The 22,002-nt window shown below is 46.3% G+C and overlaps 1 protein-coding gene across 6 annotated transcripts in view; it reads right to left on the bottom strand.

Moving 5' to 3' along the window:
* LOC122928327 (hepatitis A virus cellular receptor 1 homolog) overlaps positions 1-19,651 on the bottom strand; it is a 37,677-nt gene extending 18,026 nt beyond the window's left edge. For 3 of the 6 annotated variants that reach the window (XM_044281063.1, XM_044281064.1, XM_044281068.1), the window contains exons 1-3: positions 19,531-19,651; positions 4,090-4,422; positions 1,016-1,066 (exon numbers count right to left, since the gene is read on the bottom strand). In XM_044281063.1, coding sequence (XP_044136998.1) covers positions 1,016-1,066; positions 4,090-4,422; positions 19,531-19,579 — 433 coding nt within the window. In that variant the 5' untranslated portion in view covers positions 19,580-19,651. Of the gene's footprint in view, positions 1-1,015; positions 1,067-4,089; positions 4,423-4,520; positions 4,540-10,580; positions 10,643-16,840; positions 16,890-19,530 lie in introns of those variants that run through there. The other 3 variants (XM_044281067.1, XM_044281066.1, XM_044281065.1) reach the window with 3 other exon arrangements.
* Between the last annotated feature and the right edge of the window lie 2,351 nt (positions 19,652-22,002).

Raw genomic sequence — 22,002 nt, 5'->3', positions numbered from 1 at the left:
CTATGTTTTATTGCACTTAAAAAAAAAAATGTTTTGCATTGTCAATTCGTCACATTCTGAAGTACTCTTTTTTGCAAATGAACTGTAGTTTTACCATTTTGGGGCATATATGTTTTTATTCACATTGTTTTTCTGTATCGTTGTTCGCCATATGGGATAAATAATTTTATATTTTGATAGTTCAGGCATTTTTGGATGCTGTGATACCAATGTTGTTGTTTTTTTTGTTATTTGTAAAATGAAGAAAGGGGATGATCTGAATGAGGTCATTTTTGGGTGGTTTCTATTATGTAAGCCTCGCAAAGTGACTTCAGACCTGTAGGGGTCCCTAAAAATTGGGTTTTTGTAAATTTCTGAAACCTAAACTTCTAAGCCTTGTAACATCCCCAAAAAATAAAATATCATTCCCAAAATAATTCAAACATGAAGTAGACATATGGGGAATGTAAAGTCATCACAATTTTGGGGGGTATTACTATGTATTACAGAAGTAGAGAAATTGAAACTTTGAAATTTGCAAATTTTTCCAAATTTTTGGTAAATTAGGTATTTTTTATGCAAAAAAAATATTTTTTTTTTACTTCATTTTACCAGTGTCATGAAGTACAATATGTGACGAAAAAACAATCTCAGAATGGCCTGGATAAGTCAAAGCGTTTTAAAGTTATCAGCACTTAAAGTGACACTGGTCAGATTTGCAAAAAATGGCCAAATTCTTAAGGTCAAATAGGGCTGAATCCTTAAGGGGATAAGCACAGAAAATACTCTATGTGAACATAACCCAAGAGGCTGCAGGATCAGCAGTGTACAGTGGAAAGGCTATAGAGATATAATGGGGCATTCTGCAAACCGCTGTCCGTGCCTACAAAGCCCTGTCAGACTTCTGGTCCAATATTTCAGGATTTGGGGCCCCACGTTCAATTTTGCCTGGTACTGACTTCCACCTTATAAGTAATCTGGATGTTGCCAATTACCAGTTAGTATGGTCTAACCCATCTTAGCATCACTGACTTACGGTGAGTAGTGAGACGTGGCTGGTCGGGGGGTTCAGGATGACTCGGAGCTGCTAAAATAAGAAGAATAAAAAATGTGTAAAATATGTGAAGTTCAATGGTAACAAAAGGGTTCTCTGGGATTATAGCATTGATGACCTTTACTCTTTATAGACCATGAATCTTTGATAAAAGGTAAATATTCAACCTGCGGAGATTGCCGAGTAGAGCGCTCAGCTGTCTCTGGCATTCCCATAGAGCGGCATGCACAATCTGATGCTCCATCAAAATGATTGTGCGGTGGTGGTCCCAGCAGTCAGAACCCCAGCAATCAGCTAGTTATCCCCAATCCTGTGGATAGTGAATAAATAAAAAACTTGGCACAACCCCTTTCTGCTCTTCCCAGTAAAACACATGGATGCTTGGCTGAACCGAGCTTGTATGTGTATGGGGTGTCAGGAAAGATGGCTATTGGCCAAATGAGCATTTTTCCTACAAGTATTGATGGTGTATGCTCTGTTATCAGGGCTCTCCCTCCTTCTGTGAAGACACGTTGCTGCAGTCTAAAACTAACTATACCGTCAGCCGAACTCCATGGTTTTGGTGGGACTGTTCAGCCATCTAATGTCTATGAGTGTCAACATGCCAGATCGTTTTGTTCTCAGCCCCTGCTAGAAGAGCCTGGCAACAACTTACTGCAGTCTCCTTATAAAAAAACACATGCATGCTTTGTTTAAAATGCAAGTATATGTGGTGGTGGTGGTGGTGGTGGTAGGGGGGGGGGGGGGCGGACTTAGGAGAAATAGCTGCCAGAAATGTATGGCCAACTTCAAGGGAATGTGTCATTGGAAAATCACCTTTTATGTTAATCATATTATTTTAAACATTTCTGAAGATTTTTTTTTTTTTTTTTTCAACTGACCACTAAGATTATTAATTAGCTAAGAGTTCCTGATCTGTACAGACAGTGATGGACTGGGAGCTTAAAGTGTAAAAAATGTAAAATAGGTCCCTATAGGGGGTTCAATTAACAGTAGGGGAGGACAACATAAGTAGATGGGACCAGCAATATCATAGTGCAGCACAAAATACCCCCCTAGCAGAACTAAATACCAAAGTGCAGCACAAAATACTGCCACCCCTGAGGACGGCCATATAGAGTAATTTAGGAGGGGACCTACTGCTGCTGGCCAAATGCATACGTACCTGACGTTAATTACTACTGAGAGCATGAGATCATTATGTACCTGGTTGGCGGCCATGAGGAGAGCTTGTTGGTTGACTCCCTGGGCATTAGCCCACCAGGAAATTTCCCTTTAGGGTCTATGGCAACTCCGCCCCTGTGTGCAGATTACTTTTCAGCAGTCATCTGATTATCATCACAGGCAGAATTACAATGACAGAGAACACCTATAGCACTGAATCCACCATCCAATAGGTGATGGTCACAATGTATATACTCCCTCCCTGTAACCAGGTTACAGAGCATATCTGTTACTCCCCTCCAGACTATTGTGTCTATGGCCCATGTGGCTACTGTAAAGCATTTCTCAAATGCTCACAAAAATTGCTCAGGCATAATGAAAGCCCCCATAATCTCACTTACAAAATAGAATAATAAAATCTAAAGTCACAAACTAAAAACAGATTTAAAAAAGGTGTAAAATGTGGTGTAAAGGAAAGTTGCCCATAGCAACCAATCAGATTCCACCTTTCATTTTTTCAGCACTCCTTTGGAAAATCTGTGGAATCTGATTGGTTGCTTTAGGCAGCTAAGCCATTTTCCTTTATGGCAGTTTTGATAAATCTCCCCCATGTGTCACTATCTGGATGTAATTGGCAGAAAAAAATTATAGCTAACGGGCCCTTTACACTGGCTGAGAATACGCCAGATAATCGCTAATGAGTGTTCATAGGAATGCTCGTTAGTGATTATCTGGCTGTGTAAAGGTGCCGCCGATTACTTGATGAATAAGCGAAACACTAGTTCATCAGGTAATCGCATAATTCATGAAGACACCTAACGCTACATGCACACGATGAGGATTGCGTGCGGATTTTCCGCGCAGATTTCCATGCGCTGTAGGTCATGTACATTGTAATCTATGACAATTTAAAATTCTCAATGCACACGATGCAGAATTTTTCCGCTCGGATTTTGACCTGCGGTACGGATTTTAACATCCGTAGCCTGTCAATTTATTTTATTTTTCCTAACTGGATTTTATCTATTCACTTAAGTAAAATCTGCATGCAAATCTGCACCAATTGATGCGGATTGACCGCACGGATTTGCCTGTGAACACGTGCGGATTCTCCGCACATTAATCCTGAACGTGGGCATGTGCCCTAAATCATCTCATGCCAGCAGCAGATTGTGCAGTGTACACGGCCTCTGCTGCCAGCAAACAACGAGTCTGTATGGGGAAGAGCGATGGCATTAGTGATCACTCCTCCTCATACTGTAGCACTGATGAGCAGACGGGAGACGTAGCTGTCCAATTTACAATAATGCATTTAGGGGCCTAGGGCAACAGGAAGAGGATGGCACTCTACTAGTTAATTTATTTTTCCATATGTACTGTAGATGCCACTACTGATGGCAGGGATGGAGGGCATTGGAGCCAATCTGATACCCGTTTGTCGCACACAGGTCGATGCCTTTCCACCGATGGGGAGATGCAGCGGCAGCCGTGCCGGCATCAGGAATGACACGGGTGCCAGGCAGTGGGGTCAGTTTAACCAATAAGAGGGGCCTGGGCATTTTGGGGGGCATTGTAGGGCTTGGATAACCCCTTTAAAGGGATTGCCCCATGACGAAAATTTGTGTCTATTGCCTTAAGAAATGTGTGGACATCATTAAAAGGGGAACACTACCTACCTACCTCTACTAACCAGAGCAGAAAGACGTTGAATGAGCACCATGTAACACTACATTTCTCCTGTAATAGTTGCTGCAGGGAAGCAATCAGGTCATGGAAAATTCCCAGGCAAAATCATCTGTTTAAAGGGTCTCTTAAAGGGGTTGCCTGGGATTAGGAAACCCCTTTTAAAGAGAAAAAGATATTTTAACATTCAAATGTAAAGCTCTCCTTACCCTCCTGTATCTTTAATATTCTCTCTATTTTCAGATCATTAAAAGGTCCATGGATCGCCACGCGGCAGCAGTAAGTTCCTTCATCTTCTTTAGTGGCCCCAGTGATGGTCAGGGACACATTCCCCTTAGCTATGTGTCCCAGTAACTGGTATTTGTTAGATTTACTCCAGGTCACTTTTTCGCCATCAGTCTTGATAATCTCACTATTACAGCCATACGTTGGGCAGCGACCCAGTCCCCAGCACATTGTGGTTTTCTGGGCAGAATATGTACAAGGTAACATGACTATTCCATTCAGTGATCCAGTCACACATTCTGCTGGCACCACCAGTCCTGCAAATAGAGATTATACAAGAACATATAATGAAGGCCTAAATTAGGATAAAAGGGGTTGTTTAATGAAATTAATCCATTTAAATGGTTTACCTTACCCATATACTAACTGTGTTATTCTACTTCCACCTTCCATCTCTAACTTGCTTTTCAGAAGAAAATAGAGAATATGGTCACAGAGAAGGGGCACAGTATGTTGTTACAGAGAAGAAACACTGTATGGGGGCACAGAGAAGAGGCACACTATGGGGACACAGAGAAGAGGCACACTATGGGGGCACAGAGAAGAGGCACAGTATGGGGGCACAGTATGTTGTTACAGAGAAGAAACACTGTATGGGGGCACAGAAGAAGCACTGTACGGGGGGCACAGAGAAGAGGCACACTATGGGGACACAGAGAAGAGGCACAGTATGGGGGCACAGAGAGGAGGCACAGTATGGGGACACAGAGAAGAGGCACAGTATGGGGCACAGAGAGGAGGCACAGTATGGGTACACAGAGAAGGGGCACTGTACGGGAGCACAGAGAAGAGGCACACTATGGGGACACAGAGAAGAGGCACAGTATGGGGGCACAGAGAGGAGGCACAGTATGGGTACACAGAGAAGGGGCACAGTATGGGGCACAGAGAAGAGGCACACTATGGGGACACAGAGAAGAGGCACACTATGGGGGCACAGAGAAGAGGCACACTGTTGGGGCACAGAGAAGAGCCACACTATGGGAACACAGAGAAGAGGCACACTATGGGGACACAGAGAAGAGGCACACTATGGGGGCACAGAGAAGAGGCACACTGTTGGGGCACAGAAGAGGCACACTATGGGGACACAGAGAAGAGGCACAGTATGGGGGCACAGAGAAGAAGCACAGTATGGTGGCACAGAGAAGAGGCACAGTATGGGGACACAGAAGAGGCACACTATGGGGACACAGAGAAGAGGCACAGTATGGGGGCACAGAGAAGAGGCACACTATGGAGACACAGAGAAGGGGCACAGTATGGGGGCACAGAGAGGCACACTATGGGGACACAGAGAAGAGGCACAGTATGGGGGCACAGAGAGGCACACTATGGGGACACAGAGAAGAGGCACAGTATGGGGGCACAGAGAAGAGGCACACTATGGGAACACAGAGAAAAGGCGCAGTATGGGGGCACAGAGAAGAGGCACACTATGGGGACACAGAGAAGAGGCACAATATTGGGGAACAGAGAAGAGGAACAGTATTAGGGCACAGTGAAGAGACACGGCATGGGGCTAGAGAGAAGAGGAAGAGGCACACTGTGGGGGCACAAAGAAGAGGCACAGTTTGGAGGCACTGTGAAGAAGCACACTGACTGTGTTGGATTCATGTTATAGCCACTGTTTCTGATTAGTGTTATTCACTCTTGTTTGGTCTACAAAGAAATGATGGGTGGTAGCATTCTCATTTGTGATACAACTCCAGGCATACCTTTACAACTCTTCAGGCCATACTGGGAGTTGTACTTTGACACTGTAGAAACGTATATGGCAAAGGGTAACCTGACTATGCAAATGGTATCTGTACAGAGCTGTGTTTGAACTGGTGCTGTATTTATACACTGATCTTGGTTCAGGTGCTGTATATATGTAATGAGCTTGGTTCCTGTGCTGTATATATGTAATAAGCTTGTTTCTGGGGTTGTATTTATGTAATAGATTTGGTTCTGGTGCTGTATATATGTGATGAGCTTAGTTCTGGTGCTCAACATATGTCCCATGCTAGGTTCTTGTACTGCATTTATGTAATGAGATTGATATTACACCACTTCTACTGCAAATGCACAGCACCCTCTCCATTCACTGCAGTGGGACTTCTGCAATGGCCAGGATACGGGTTGTTAATGTTCTGTATTTGTCGTGACGCCAATTGCAACGTGCGCAGGGTACTATCCCAGGGCCCTTCCAAGGTGTTATAATGCACGTCCCAGATTAGGAATGCCAGAGTGGTGTAATGGCCTATAATGTCACTGAAGGGTAGTGATAATTGTGTCACGGTGTCTCCTACCTGTGTACGGCCGGACTCCTGGCTCCTTGGTAGCTCTGTAACTATGGCAGGGCTAGCTTCTGCACTTATCTGGTAACTTCTGCTTGGTGGGGACAGACTAGCTGAGGAGGAATTGGCTTCTCCTAGGTCTCTGGACTTATCTCACAGATGGATTCTCAGGGGATGCTTTCTTCCTGGAACCCTGGAGGTTGTCTGTAGTTTTCTGCTTTTCTCATCCAGCTGAGCTTAGACTGGGTATATGGCCAAGTCTCAGCTGAGACTAGGTCCTTGCTGTCTTCCCTATGCAGGGGGTCTCCTGGACACTATCACACAGCCTTCCCCAACAGGGGTAGCTGGCACATTGCCTCTAACTATCTTCTCCACCTATGCTGCAGGATGTAGGAACTGCCCACTTCTCTCACAGAGGGGGAGCTAAGCTGGAATAATCCATTCTAGCTCAGATATACTAAACTGTACTTGCCAATGAGTTGCTGCCACCTACTGGTAACCAGGCAAATTACATGAACAATCGCATTTAACATAGTTTTATGCACATTTGTGGAGGACATGAGCAAAATCACATCTGATGACAGTATAAAGCTCTTAAGAGATAGTAGCGGGGTAGAGGCGTGTAGTAACACAACTCTGGGGTGTTACACTTCCAAAAATAGCCAGCGCCGAAAGGTCTTCTCATACAGGGTGCTATGTAACATAAGGCCAACCCTGGACCTACAGGTATATTTTCCTTGATAGAAATCCGAAGGAATGTCATGAGCTGCTGAGGATGGCTAAGGACTAAGGAGTACAAACTATTATAAGAAGAGGAATTAAAATTCACATACAATCTGTTTCCAATCCTGGCATCACAAACCAGAGGGTGTGAATCCACTGTGCCACGTGTCCTACCTCCTCTAAGGGCATTGTCTAAGTGAACCCCTTGATATTCACAGTACCCCTGATGGTGGTGATAGACTTTCCCGAGAGGAACACCAGGTCGCTACCTCTTGAGGAGGATAGGCACACGAGGCAGCTGGTCCAGGCGGACCAGGAGGTACCTGAGAAATGTACCAGAGGTGCAGGACCAAAGGATGAGACAGAGGCATAGTCAGACAGGCAAAAGTTCATGGCGGACGGCACAGGTACAGGTCAGGCAATCCGGGTCGGCAACAGAATAGTCAAGACAAGCAGGAAGGGATCTAACAGGTAGCAGAGTCCAGGAATGCAGGTACGAGTCAGGAACACAGGAACACAAGCGGAAATCAGGAACTTTAGCAGGACACAAGGACCTTGACACAGAGGCATCTGGGAAGGGGGCCGAGCCACTTATATATGTGCAGGAGGGCTAGGATTGGTCAGCGAGGTCACATGACCTAACCCATAAAGCCCAGGAGGTGACATGCGTCGGCCTTTAAGCAAGTGCTGCAGGAAACAAGCAGCAAGCATGCTGTGGCCAGGGCTGGAGCGGATCCCAGAACAACAGTACCTACACAGACAGAGCCCAGGACTGCAGCGGTGAATGGGAAGCACTGGGCGCAGATCACTGCTGAACATGGCACCCGGGACCGCGGCGGTAAACAGGGGAACAGCGGCGCACAGCAGCCGCTGTTACACCTGGAAACATTTTACGCACTGCTCAAGGTGCCTAAGCAGATTACACTGATACGAGGAAAAATGTGTCTGGAAATGACAATTTGAGCCAGGGTGCCAGCATATATATATTGGCAAAATTCTTCTGCCTTTTGTTTCCACACTTCCTTCATATCTTAAAAATGCAAAGGATAACTTCACTCAATGTGGAAGCTTTTTACAGTAGCATAAGGGCTTGTAAAGGCAAAAAAATACGCCACATATTCCACGGTAGAAACTGAGGCAGCTTTTCAATCTGAATGCCGCAGACCTACTTGCAGCTAATCCTACCTTAAAAGAGGAAAACCACAAGTAGACACAGCCATGGGTTCCAGTGGCATCTGTCTAGACATTGTGCCAAGAAAGGACATGTCTTTTCATGGTGTAGTTGTAGTGTCCCACTAGGTAAAGGTGGGCACTGCACAGGTTAATGTGTTTCATTGCATTAAATGTCATGTGTTTGTTTTCCCTGTATTATCTGGGTGTCAGGCCTGTCAGGGTGTAGTTTAGCCTCCCGGACGTTAGGGGGAGCTGGAGAGCCCTAGTTATATATAGGAAGGCCCACAGGGAAGAGTTAGTTCATTCCAGGGGACTAGAGGAGTCACTTCGTCCACCTGAAGCTCCTGAGGCTAGGATTAGCTCAGTAGAGGCACCCCAGTTGCAGGACCCAACCTCCTGGGAGAAACCCACAGTCATCCACCTAATAAGAAAGGACAGCCCAGGGAAAGATAAGTAACCCTGATGGGCAGATGCAGTAGAAAGTGCAGCAAGAATCTAATACCTGAGGAAGATATAATTACCAAGGATTTAAGCCACCCTTTAGGCATCCGGGCCTTGGGATATAAAGCCAGAACAGGAGTTCTAGAAAGGACAGTGTACATTGATTCTGAGGAAAGGTACAACCTGCTGCTGAGTGCTTGTGAATTTACCCTCTGCGTATCTTGCATAAGTAATACCTGCCATTTTGGAAATAAGCCTACTTGTGGAACTGTGATTGAAAGACTGTGTTACCACCTGCTGTACAAAGTTGGATTGTTCAGTAAAATTACGTTTGGTTCACTGTTCTACTTGTGTACCTCCATCATTCCAACTACCAACCGGTGTGCCACCGTCCAAAGGCACTGGCGTCACGAATCCAAAAGGGACCTTGCCCCAGGCACTCAAAATACCTGTAACATCCAGGGCACCTCATCCACCATCAGGCCTGGTCCCTCCATACAGAGTGTGCCCCAGAGGAACCGTGTCTACCTCTCCTTCACTGCCACGCGCCTGCCCAGGGTTCTCCAATACAGTGAGTAACCCTCGATTGCCCATAACCGTGACCTCACTTCGCTATACCCTGCAGGTCTGGCGTGTTGCATAGTCATGACTATAAGCAACTAGTGTTGCTCACGAATATTTGAATTGCGAATTTTAATCGCGAATATCAGCACTTCGAGAATTCACGAATATTTCGAATATCGCAAAATATATTCGGAATTGCGAATATTCGATTTTGGGGAAAATACCAGTTCATGCGAATTTTTATGCGAAAATTTTTGCAATCAAGAAAATAATGCCTGGAGATCATGAATTCGCGAATTCTCGAATATATGGTGAATATTCGCCCAAATATTCGCGCAATATCGCAAATTCGAATATTGCCCCTGCCGCTCATCACTATAAGCAACATGGCCTCTAATTGAAGACAGTGGGAAACAGAGCCAACACTGCTGCCACTGACCCTTTGATGCAGTATCTGCGCTGAAAAATGCCGGGAAAAGCTCCCGTGTAAATGGGGCCCTAAACATAATTTCAGGATCACAGAAATTACCATAGTTATTTTCTGAACGCCAGACATCTTCATGTACCTCATGAGTTCATTATTTATTTTCTTCATTTTGTGTTGACACCAAATTAATGGTACCTCATGTGATAGAGTGAGTATTACCACCACCATTCTTGTTACTATCACTCCTGTCCTCTTTCTCTTCCCTCCTCTAGGTTGAGATTTACCCATGCAGCACATTAAAAACAAATTAATTTCCTTAAAGACATGCTAAGCCATGCCCCCTGGTGCGACAGCGTCATTAGCAATTGGATGCAATGGTCTTTCTCTGATTGTTTAGCTGATCTATTCCTCCACCCAGGGGAGGACACCGACAGCTTAGGGCCCCTGTGCAAAGAATGTGCCTGCCCCCCCAAGCCAAATTCTCAACATAACCTATTTCATCTTAACATTACTTATAGCAATACAGAACATAAAGGGTAAGGCCACTACGCTCCGGCCACCTGATCCGGCAAAGAATGCAAGGAATTGGCTGAACACAAACTCGGGCATGCAGTGGTTTGTGTCCCGCTGATTCTCAGCATTTTTGCCACATTGTGGCCGGATCTCTGCCGGACCCCATTATAGTTAATGGGGCCGGCGGGCATTCTGTCTGCATTCAGCAGTGCTGGAGCATTCCGGCAGGCTGTACTGTGCTGGAAGAATCACTAACTCAGATGTGAAGGTAGCCTAATACAGGTCCACATACCTCTTACACCCAGTGACGTCTTCTTTGATGTAGATGTTCTCTGTCCTCATCTTCTCCTTTTAGACCACACCGCCATGATGATTCTTTTCAGCCATCTCTTCTCTCTGCAGGGTTTGACAGACAGACAGACAGACATCTTAGTTTCCTAGTTTTCCACCATCCTCCCACCTAATCAACACCCCTCTAATATTGTGCCTGCTGTGCTCCGTATACTAGTTACACACAGATAGTTCCCCTTCAATAATTATTGGCACACAGTGTGCTAAAAAATGACTGCACCCAGAAAATAATAGTGCTAAGCTGATACCGTGCCACGGTGCTCACCAAAGTAACAGTGCTCCCACCAATAGAAATAATTATTTACCAGACAACACCTAGTAGTAATAGTGCTCCTACAGTAATAATGTCCCCACTGTGTCCCAGCAGTAACAATGCTCCCATAGTGCTCATTCTAGTATTCAAGTTCCTCATAGTCCCTCAGCTGTACTAAAGCCCACCATAATGCCCCCGGTAAATAATAATTCTCTTTATAATGTGTAACAGTAGAAAAATGCCCCCTTAGAATGTGCGCAAGTACATAAAAATGCCCTGTTGAGTGGCAGTATAACAAAAATACCTCCTCTTAGTGCCCCCTGTACAGCCAATGTCCCCATAGTACCCTCATAATGTGTGCCAATGCTACTGTGTGCCCAAAGCCAAGGTCCCCATAGTGCCCTATAATTTGCGCCAGTATAAAATACTCCTATATTGTGCACCAAAAGTGCGCCTCCCCTTGTGTCCATGGTGCCTGACAATGTTCCAATATAAAATGCCCCCATAATGTGTGCCAGTATAATCCACCTATATAATGACCCCAATAGTGCTCCTATTCCCCTATTCTCCATAGTGATCCCCATGTGTTCCAGTATATAAGATAAGGTCACCAGTAGATGCCCCATAGTGCTCCCCTTCTCCATAGTGCCCCTCATGTGCGCTAGTATATAAGGATACTGCCTCCATAGTGCTCCTCCCCCTCCATAGTGCCCCCCATGTCTGCCAGTATATAAGATAGATCCCCAGAAGATGCCCAATAGTGCTCCTCTCCCCTCTTCTCCATAGTGCCCCCCATGTGTGCCAGTAACTAAGATAGGGCCCCCCCTAGTGCTCCTCCCCCTCCTTAGTGCCCCCCATGTGTGCCATAAGATAGGGCTCCCAGTAGATACTCCCATGAGTGCCAGATAGGGCCCCTAGCAAAGTGTAAATAAAAAAAACTAAACACATATACTTACCTCCTTGCCGCTTTCAGCGATGCGAAGCAGGCATCTTCTGGCCTGTGTCCCGCGCTGTACGGCTGCCTGCGCCGGCCTCTGATAGGCTACAGGCGCTAGGCCTGCAGCCTATGAGAGGACTGGGGATGGGCGACGCCTTTCCCCTGCCCCGCCGCAGAATCCATCTGTATCACCGTCCTAAGGATGGCGATACAGATGAATATAAAGAGATGAACACTTCCACAATGGAAGCGCTCATCTCGCACTGCTGCCGGTAAGAAGGGGCCCCCTCCTGCATTGGGCCCCTGTGGAGTCAAACCAGCTGCACAGGTGGAATGTCTGACCCTGCCTCCACCTAAACTTCCTGATTTAGTGGTGGTACTGGATGAGGTTGAGTACGAGATAGAGAGAATCCTTGACTCTCGGAAGGTTCAAGGTTCGCTCCAGTACTTAATCCATTGGAAAGGGTATGGTCCTGAGGAGAGAACATAGGTACCTGCTTGGGACATCCATGCTCCTTGTTTGATTAGGAGGTTCCATAACAACTTTCCATCAAAGCCTGCTCCCCATGCTGAGGGTCCGGTGGCCCCTCTTAAAAGTGTGTGTGTGTGTGTGTGTGTGTGGGGGGGGGGGGGGTATTGTCACAAACCTACCTGTCTGGGCTCCAGCAGTAAGATCTATAGCTTCAGCACAACTGCACAGGGGGGAGACATGCTGCTAGGCCACGCCCCCCGGTGATGCGACAGCATCATTAGCAACTAGATGCAATGCCCTTTCTCCCCACAGCGGGCATGTGCTGGAGGAGACTAGCAGTGGGATGATTGCTCAGCTGATCTATTCCAGTGTGCTAGTGTTCTGACTAATGGAGCACCGAGTCATGGACCTATCAGGTTCTGATCCAGGGACTCGGCTTTCTATTCAAATTCCTGCTGGCAATACACCCTTGCCAGTTAATGGTTTTCCTTGCTGTGCTCCAGTTGCTATTTTGCAGTTTGGATTGTTGCTGTTGGATTTGACTACGGCTTGACTTAGATCTCTCTCTCTGCTCTGTGAATTGGTACTGTATTGACCTCCGGGCTTTGACCTTTTCCTGCACGCCCTGTCTCTGGGTGTTTGTCTGTATTTGGGTTCCAGTTGTGTGAACAGGTCCCTGCAGTTTTTACTGTGAATGCTTGGTTTGACACCCTGCACTTACCAGCATAGGGACGGTTGACCATTTGTGCACTTGCAGCTTAGGGCTGGCTCTGCAAGTAGGCAGAGACAGCGGGTTGGGTGAAAGTTAGGGCTCACCGTGTATGTGTGTTTCCCTGCCTACTGTGCTGACATGTACACTGGAATATCTTACACCCTAGGTCCTTGAGAAAATGTATACCACTTGGTCAATGCCTAAATGGGGTTTTCCTCTGGATAGGTCATCAGTATATGATCAGTGGGGGTTCAACACCCAGGACCCCAACCGATCGGCTTTTTGAGAAGGCACTTGCACGACTGTGAGCCCCGCAGCCTTCTCTGTGATCACCAAGCATAGTGCTGTTTATTGTATAGTTGCTGGGCCTGGTATCGATGTCACTCGGCCTAGAGCAAGCAGCGAGAAGGCTGCAGCGCTACTGCCTTCTGAAACAGCTGATTGGCGGGGGTCCTGGGTGTTGGACCGCCACTGATCAGATTCTGATAACCTATCCAGAGAATATGTCTGTGAAGTTTCTCATTTATCCAGGTCATGGTATATCTGTAAAGAATAAATCAAGGCAACTGGACTTACTGTAGATTTCTTGAAAACGTTTCACTCGTTCTTCCAACGAGCTTTCTCAATTCTGAGTGATTGTACAACAATTCTCTGGGAATAAATATATAACTGAATCAACATCTGGTAATTATACCCAGCATGGGGTCAGAGGTCATTATACCTAGCATGGGGTCAAAGGTGTTGATTCCATTATCCTAATTGGAGTCAGTAGGTGACAAAGACTTCCCAGAAAAAGGTGTCAAGACAGCATTGTATGTGGCAGACAATAGATGTCTAACCCCCCCCCCCCCGCCTCTATTCAAGCTTGGCTTCTCCATTTTTACGTAGATGGCCTCCTTCACACCTCGTTTGTACCAATCGGCCTCCTTATCCAAAACACGTACTTGACTGTCTTCAAAGGTGTGACCTGTTTCTTTTAGATGTAAGTACACGGCTGAATCTTGACCAGAGGTGTTGGCTCTTCTATGCTGAGCCATATGCTGATGTAGTTGTTGTTTTGTTTCGCCGATATACAGTTCCGCGCATTCCTCATTGCACTGGAATGCGTACACAATGTTGTCCATCTTGTGTTTAGGCGTTGGGTCTTTTTGGTGAACCAGTTGTTGCCTCAGTGTGTTGCTGGGTTTAAAGCAGACAGGGATGTGATGTTTATTAAAAATCCTTTTGAGTTTCTCAGACACCCCAGCTACATATGGGATAACCATATTCTTGGGTCTGTCATGCTTCTCGCCCTCACTGGTAGTCTTGGTGCTCTTTCTTCTCCTTCCTTCTGTTTTGACAAAGGCCCAATCTGGATACCCACAAGTTTTAAGTGCCCCTCTGAGGTGTTTGAATTCCTTCACCTTGGCCTCTGTGCTGGTGGGGATTTTCTCTGCCCGGTGGTGTAGAGTCTGGATGACTCCCAGTTTGTGATCTAGAGGATGGTGGGAATCAAATAGCAGGTACTGGTCTGTGTGTTGTTGGTTTTTGATAGACCTCTATCTGTCACAAACTTACCTGTCCGGGCTCCAGCAGTGATATCTATAGCTTCAGCGCAACTGCCAGGGAGGAGACATGCTGCTAGGCCACGCCCCCTGGTGATGTGACAGCGTCATTAGCAACTAGATGCAATGCCCTTTCTCCCCACAGCAGGCATGTGCTGGAGGAGACTAGCAGTGGGATGATTGCTCAGCTGATCTATTCCTGTGTGCTAGTGTTCTGACTAATGGAGCACCGAGTCATGGACCTATCAGTTTCTGGTCCAGGGACTCAGCTTTCTATTCAAATTCAAATACATATGGGATAACCATATTCTAGCGTCTGTCATGCTTCTCGCCCTCACTGGTAGTCTTGGTGCTCTTTCTTCTCCTTCCTTCTGTTTTGACAAAGGCCCAATCTGGATACCCACAAGTTTTAAGTGCCCCTCTGAGGTGTTTGAATTCCTTCACCTTGGCCTCTGTGCTGGTTGGGATTTTCTCTGCCCGGTGATGTAGAGTCTGGATGACTCCCAGTTTGTGGTCTAGAGGATGGTAGGAATCAATTAGCAGGTACTGGTCTGTGTGTGTTGGTTTTTGATAGACCTCTATTCCCAGCTTCCTTCCCTCTTCCACTGTTATAAGACAGTCCAGAAATGCCAGTTTGTTGTTCTGCTGTCTTGACACCTTTTTCAGGGGCGACGCCTTTCCCCTGCCCCGCCGCAGAATCCATCTGTATCACCGTCCTAAGGATGGCGATACAGATGAATATAAAGAGATGAACACTTCCACAATGGAAGCGCTCATCTCGCACTGCTGCCGGTAAGAAGGGGCCCCCTCCTGCATTGGGCCCCTGTGGAGTCAAACCAGCTGCACAGGTGGAATGTCTGACCCTGCCTCCACCTAAACTTCCTGATTTAGTGGTGGTACTGGATGAGGTTGAGTACGAGATAGAGAGAATCCTTGACTCTCGGAAGGTTCAAGGTTCGCTCCAGTACTTAATCCATTGGAAAGGGTATGGTCCTGAGGAGAGAACATAGGTACCTGCTTGGGACATCCATGCTCCTTGTTTGATTAGGAGGTTCCATAACAACTTTCCATCAAAGCCTGCTCCCCATGCTGAGGGTCCGGTGGCCCCTCTTAAAAGTGTGTGTGTGTGTGTGTGTGTGTGTGGGGGGGGGGGGGGGTATTGTCACAAACCTACCTGTCTGGGCTCCAGCAGTAAGATCTATAGCTTCAGCACAACTGCACAGGGGGGAGACATGCTGCTAGGCCACGCCCCCCGGTGATGCGACAGCATCATTAGCAACTAGATGCAATGCCCTTTCTCCCCACAGCGGGCATGTGCTGGAGGAGACTAGCAGTGGGATGATTGCTCAGCTGATCTATTCCAGTGTGCTAGTGTTCTGACTAATGGAGCACCGAGTCATGGACCTATCAGGTTCTGATCCAGGGACTCGGCTTTCTATTCAAATTCCTGCTGGCAATACACCCTTGCCAGTTAATGGTTTTCCTTGCTGTGCTCCAGTTGCTATTTTGCAGTTTGGATTGTTGCTGTTGGATTTGACTACGGCTTGACTTAGATCTCTCTCTCTGCTCTGTGAATTGGTACTGTATTGACCTCCGGGCTTTGACCTTTTCCTGCACGCCCTGTCTCTGGGTGTTTGTCTGTATTTGGGTTCCAGTTGTGTGAACAGGTCCCTGCAGTTTTTACTGTGAATGCTTGGTTTGACACCCTGCACTTACCAGCATAGGGACGGTTGACCATTTGTGCACTTGCAGCTTAGGGCTGGCTCTGCAAGTAGGCAGAGACAGCGGGTTGGGTGAAAGTTAGGGCTCACCGTGTATGTGTGTTTCCCTGCCTACTGTGCTGACATGTACACTGGAATATCTTACACCCTAGGTCCTTGAGAAAATGTATACCACTTGGTCAATGCCTAAATGGGGTTTTCCTCTGGATAGGTCATCAGTATATGATCAGTGGGGGTTCAACACCCAGGACCCCAACCGATCGGCTTTTTGAGAAGGCACTTGCACGACTGTGAGCCCCGCAGCCTTCTCTGTGATCACCAAGCATAGTGCTGTTTATTGTATAGTTGCTGGGCCTGGTATCGATGTCACTCGGCCTAGAGCAAGCAGCGAGAAGGCTGCAGCGCTACTGCCTTCTGAAACAGCTGATTGGCGGGGGTCCTGGGTGTTGGACCGCCACTGATCAGATTCTGATAACCTATCCAGAGAATATGTCTGTGAAGTTTCTCATTTATCCAGGTCATGGTATATCTGTAAAGAATAAATCAAGGCAACTGGACTTACTGTAGATTTCTTGAAAACGTTTCACTCGTTCTTCCAACGAGCTTTCTCAATTCTGAGTGATTGTACAACAATTCTCTGGGAATAAATATATAACTGAATCAACATCTGGTAATTATACCCAGCATGGGGTCAGAGGTCATTATACCTAGCATGGGGTCAAAGGTGTTGATTCCATTATCCTAATTGGAGTCAGTAGGTGACAAAGACTTCCCAGAAAAAGGTGTCAAGACAGCATTGTATGTGGCAGACAATAGATGTCTAACCCCCCCCCCCCGCCTCTATTCAAGCTTGGCTTCTCCATTTTTACGTAGATGGCCTCCTTCACACCTCGTTTGTACCAATCGGCCTCCTTATCCAAAACACGTACTTGACTGTCTTCAAAGGTGTGACCTGTTTCTTTTAGATGTAAGTACACGGCTGAATCTTGACCAGAGGTGTTGGCTCTTCTATGCTGAGCCATATGCTGATGTAGTTGTTGTTTTGTTTCGCCGATATACAGTTCCGCGCATTCCTCATTGCACTGGAATGCGTACACAATGTTGTCCATCTTGTGTTTAGGCGTTGGGTCTTTTTGGTGAACCAGTTGTTGCCTCAGTGTGTTGCTGGGTTTAAAGCAGACAGGGATGTGATGTTTATTAAAAATCCTTTTGAGTTTCTCAGACACCCCAGCTACATATGGGATAACCATATTCTTGGGTCTGTCATGCTTCTCGCCCTCACTGGTAGTCTTGGTGCTCTTTCTTCTCCTTCCTTCTGTTTTGACAAAGGCCCAATCTGGATACCCACAAGTTTTAAGTGCCCCTCTGAGGTGTTTGAATTCCTTCACCTTGGCCTCTGTGCTGGTGGGGATTTTCTCTGCCCGGTGGTGTAGAGTCTGGATGACTCCCAGTTTGTGATCTAGAGGATGGTGGGAATCAAATAGCAGGTACTGGTCTGTGTGTTGTTGGTTTTTGATAGACCTCTATCTGTCACAAACTTACCTGTCCGGGCTCCAGCAGTGATATCTATAGCTTCAGCGCAACTGCCAGGGAGGAGACATGCTGCTAGGCCACGCCCCCTGGTGATGTGACAGCGTCATTAGCAACTAGATGCAATGCCCTTTCTCCCCACAGCAGGCATGTGCTGGAGGAGACTAGCAGTGGGATGATTGCTCAGCTGATCTATTCCTGTGTGCTAGTGTTCTGACTAATGGAGCACCGAGTCATGGACCTATCAGTTTCTGGTCCAGGGACTCAGCTTTCTATTCAAATTCAAATACATATGGGATAACCATATTCTAGCGTCTGTCATGCTTCTCGCCCTCACTGGTAGTCTTGGTGCTCTTTCTTCTCCTTCCTTCTGTTTTGACAAAGGCCCAATCTGGATACCCACAAGTTTTAAGTGCCCCTCTGAGGTGTTTGAATTCCTTCACCTTGGCCTCTGTGCTGGTTGGGATTTTCTCTGCCCGGTGATGTAGAGTCTGGATGACTCCCAGTTTGTGGTCTAGAGGATGGTAGGAATCAATTAGCAGGTACTGGTCTGTGTGTGTTGGTTTTTGATAGACCTCTATTCCCAGCTTCCTTCCCTCTTCCACTGTTATAAGACAGTCCAGAAATGCCAGTTTGTTGTTCTGCTGTCTTGACACCTTTTTCTGGGAGGTCATTATCACCTACTGACTCCAATTAGGATAATGGAATCAACACCTTTGACCCCATGCTGGGTATAATGACCTCTGACCCCATGTTGGGTATAATTACCAGATGTTGATTAAAGGGGTTGTCCAGGTTCAGAGCTGAACCTAGGACATCCCTCCATTTTCACCCCGGCAGCCCCCCTGACATGAGCATCGGAGCAGTTCATGCTCCGATGCTCTCCTTTGCCCTGCGCTAAATCGCGCAGGGCAAAGGCATTTTTCTGAGTTCCGGTGACGTACCGGGGCTCTCTATGGGGCTGACAGGCAGCCCGGTGACGTCACCCGCACTGATGGGCGGGATTTGGCTCTGCCCTAGCCAGTAAAACGGCTAGGGCAGAGCTAAAGCCCGCCCCTCAGAGCCGGTGACGTCACCGAACACACTGCTGGGCGGAAGTTACCGCCCGGTAGTGTGTTATTGAAAACACAAGAGCCTGTGCCCTGCGCGATCTAGCGCAGGGCACGGGAGCGCATCGGAGCATGAGATGCTCCGATGCCAGGCTCAGGAGGGCTGCCGGGGTGAAAAAAAGGGTATGTCCGGGTTCAGCTCTGAACCCGGACAACCCCTTTAAGTTACATATTTATTCCCAGATAATTCTTGTACAGTCACTCCGAATTGAGAAAGCTCATTGGAAGAACGAGTGAAACGTTTTCAAGAAATCTACAGTACGTCCAGTTGCCTTGATTTATTCTTTACAGATATCAAGAGAATAGGTTATCAGTAGTGTGGAACGAAGCATCCAAAGTGCAATTCGATCTGAAGTTTAGGTAATGTGTTGTATCCTGAGAAATTAGAGACCTTAACAATCAAAGAGAAGTCAAGGGTGGACCCATCTTACATGGACATTAATAGATAGATAGATAGATAGATATGAGATATTCCACGTCCACATGGGTGAATAAATATAATTTTCTATTTACTTGAGAGTGCTGCCTGTTTGCATTTTTAGATAGACAGATAGATAGATAGATAGATAGATAGATATTACATTACTAAATTATATAAATAGTGAGGACTTACCTTTGGCGAGGAAGAAAAACAAGAAAAGTCTTATGCAGAAGTGTTTCATTTCTTGTCTGCAGCCCTGTAGACGTGATCACTTTATTTTTCTCTAATGCTTTGCTGACACAGTTCTGTATTTCTGGAAGGAAATAAAAAGTAACTTGTGTGACAAGTGAGTCATACAGATCGTAGTCTCCACAAAACCATAGGGAACCCTTCTAAATGTCTCTGAGAAACCTATAGTTTTGTAATGAATACCGAATACAATAACACAGTAGATGTGATATATACTGTATATACACCCACACACTTTATAAATTGTATATAAAATGTCATCTTACTCTAAGGATGAAATGTTAATTATAGGATATAGCAGTCCTGTCACCTAGCATCTCCCACTATCCGCACAGAACCCCTGACTGCCACCTTGAGCTGCCCACAAAGCCAATGTCTATCATCATGTGCCAAACCTAGTGTCTCTCACTCCTGCCATAGAGGCACTATCTGCCAACTTGTGCCCCCCACCCCCTTGAGTCTCCATCACCTTGCGTCTCCCACTTCCCTGCTTGTCACCTTCTATAGAGCCCCCGCCATCCAGCATGCTGCCCTATAGTGTCCTTTGTGCTTTCTACTATTCCCACTGAGCCCCTGCTTGCCACTTTGTGTCCAGCCGCCTCCCACAGAACCTCCACCACCTCATCAGAGCTACTACCTGTCACTTTATACTACCCCCTTCCCCCACAGAACTATACAGAATTGGATAATGATGATGTAAGTGGGTGCTATCTTTTAAGAGATATAAGTTATTGTCATGTCTGGTTTCCTGTTAGTATCCATACATCATGGTTAAATTGCAATTTTTCATTTTTTTGGCAATATTTTGCCAAACTTCCTGTGAAACAAAATCACAGAAATATAGTGGCAAATATGGGGGAACTGCTCAAACCTCAAACACTGTAGCATGTTTCTCATTGGGGGAGCAGTCCCACCGCATGTGGACTGCAGCAAACGACCATCCCCAGCAAAAAACGCATACAATGGAGGATGCCGGTGCGGTCCACATGCACCACAAAGGCATCCTACACAAAACGGAGCATTGTGCGGATGAAAAAATAATTATATAAATCACAGAAAAAATGCACCAGACGGATATGCCACTGACTATACTAGCTAGTCATACAAGCAGATATTAAAAGCTGAGACTTTTGCCAATATATTCCTGTCAGGAACACATCGGAGCCCATCATGCACCACGTCACGGTCTCTCAGCATGGGCACATCCTTGTGTTGGGGCTCCTGTCTGGCGGTAGTTGGGGTGCCATTAGTATTAAGTGTTTTGGCAGGGTGCAAGACAGGAGCAATGGGTGGCAGATGGTGATGGAGGAAGTGACCAGGCTAGTTGGTGCAAATAAATAGATCTCCCTTTACTAATGTGCGGAACAGGTGTAGTAGTATATTCAACAGTATAAAGGCACATTTTCAAGCAAATCACAGTGCAGTTTTTCCCAATAGCAATGTATGGATAGCAGCAAAAATGGGGGTTTTGGCACTCCTTCTCTCTGTTCATTAAAGTCTTCTGAACCTTAGGCATGCAATTGTGGTTTTTGGTTTAGGTTCTGTAATTGCTGGCTGAGGGGTACAGATTTAAGACACAGCTGGCCAAACCATCATACCAAGTATGGAATGGTGCGAAAGTTCTCTCTCACAGCAGCAAAATCTGTCTCAACCATAAATGAACACAATACCTTGCTGACTGACAGTGATGGTCAGTTTGCATTGTTCGCCAGCGAACACATGCGGGCTGCCATCTTGACTCACCCATCCGGCGATGCACAGGTAAGCCCTTACCTGTGCCTGTGCCGCGAGACGGTCTGAAGGCCCCTGCGGCTGTTCTCGGAACTGCCTGCTCCCGATGACCGCATTTGATTTCAGGCCGGCTCCTGACACAGGTAAGGGCTTACCTGTGCATCGCCAGACGGGTGAGTCAAGATGGCAGCCCGCATGTGTTTGCTGGAGAACAATGCGAACTGAACATCACTGCTGACTGACAACGATGCACAGACTTGCAGATTCTGAAGCTTCAAGTTTCCTTTCTATCTCTTTTGGTAGTAGAATTTAGCTTACTTAAGTAATTATAGTCTCAGACATGATAGGTCCATGAAACAGGCCTAGCTCTGAGGAGCTCACACCACATAGGTCCTCGCTGTGGCACAGCTAGACTGGAACTCCCTCTAACCAAGGGAGGACCCAGGTTCATCTTCTGGCAACCTAAAAGGGACCGAGTCAAGTTGTTTACCCTTAACTTATCCATACAATACTATTGAGTAGGCAAATACATAAAAAAAAACAATTCTGCTTGACCAGATAACAATATAACAATTAACCCTATGCAGTTACCCTGTTCTGGAGTACTGCACACATATACATCAACAGTTTAAATACACATATTTATTTTTATATAAATATATGCATACCCATATACATTTACAT

The sequence above is a fragment of the Bufo gargarizans genome, chromosome 2 (genome assembly GCF_014858855.1).
Source record: "Bufo gargarizans isolate SCDJY-AF-19 chromosome 2, ASM1485885v1, whole genome shotgun sequence".
NCBI classification, from domain to species: domain Eukaryota; kingdom Metazoa; phylum Chordata; class Amphibia; order Anura; family Bufonidae; genus Bufo; species Bufo gargarizans.
Note: the sequence above shows the minus strand (reverse complement) of the source record. Positions and strands in the feature narration are given on the sequence as shown.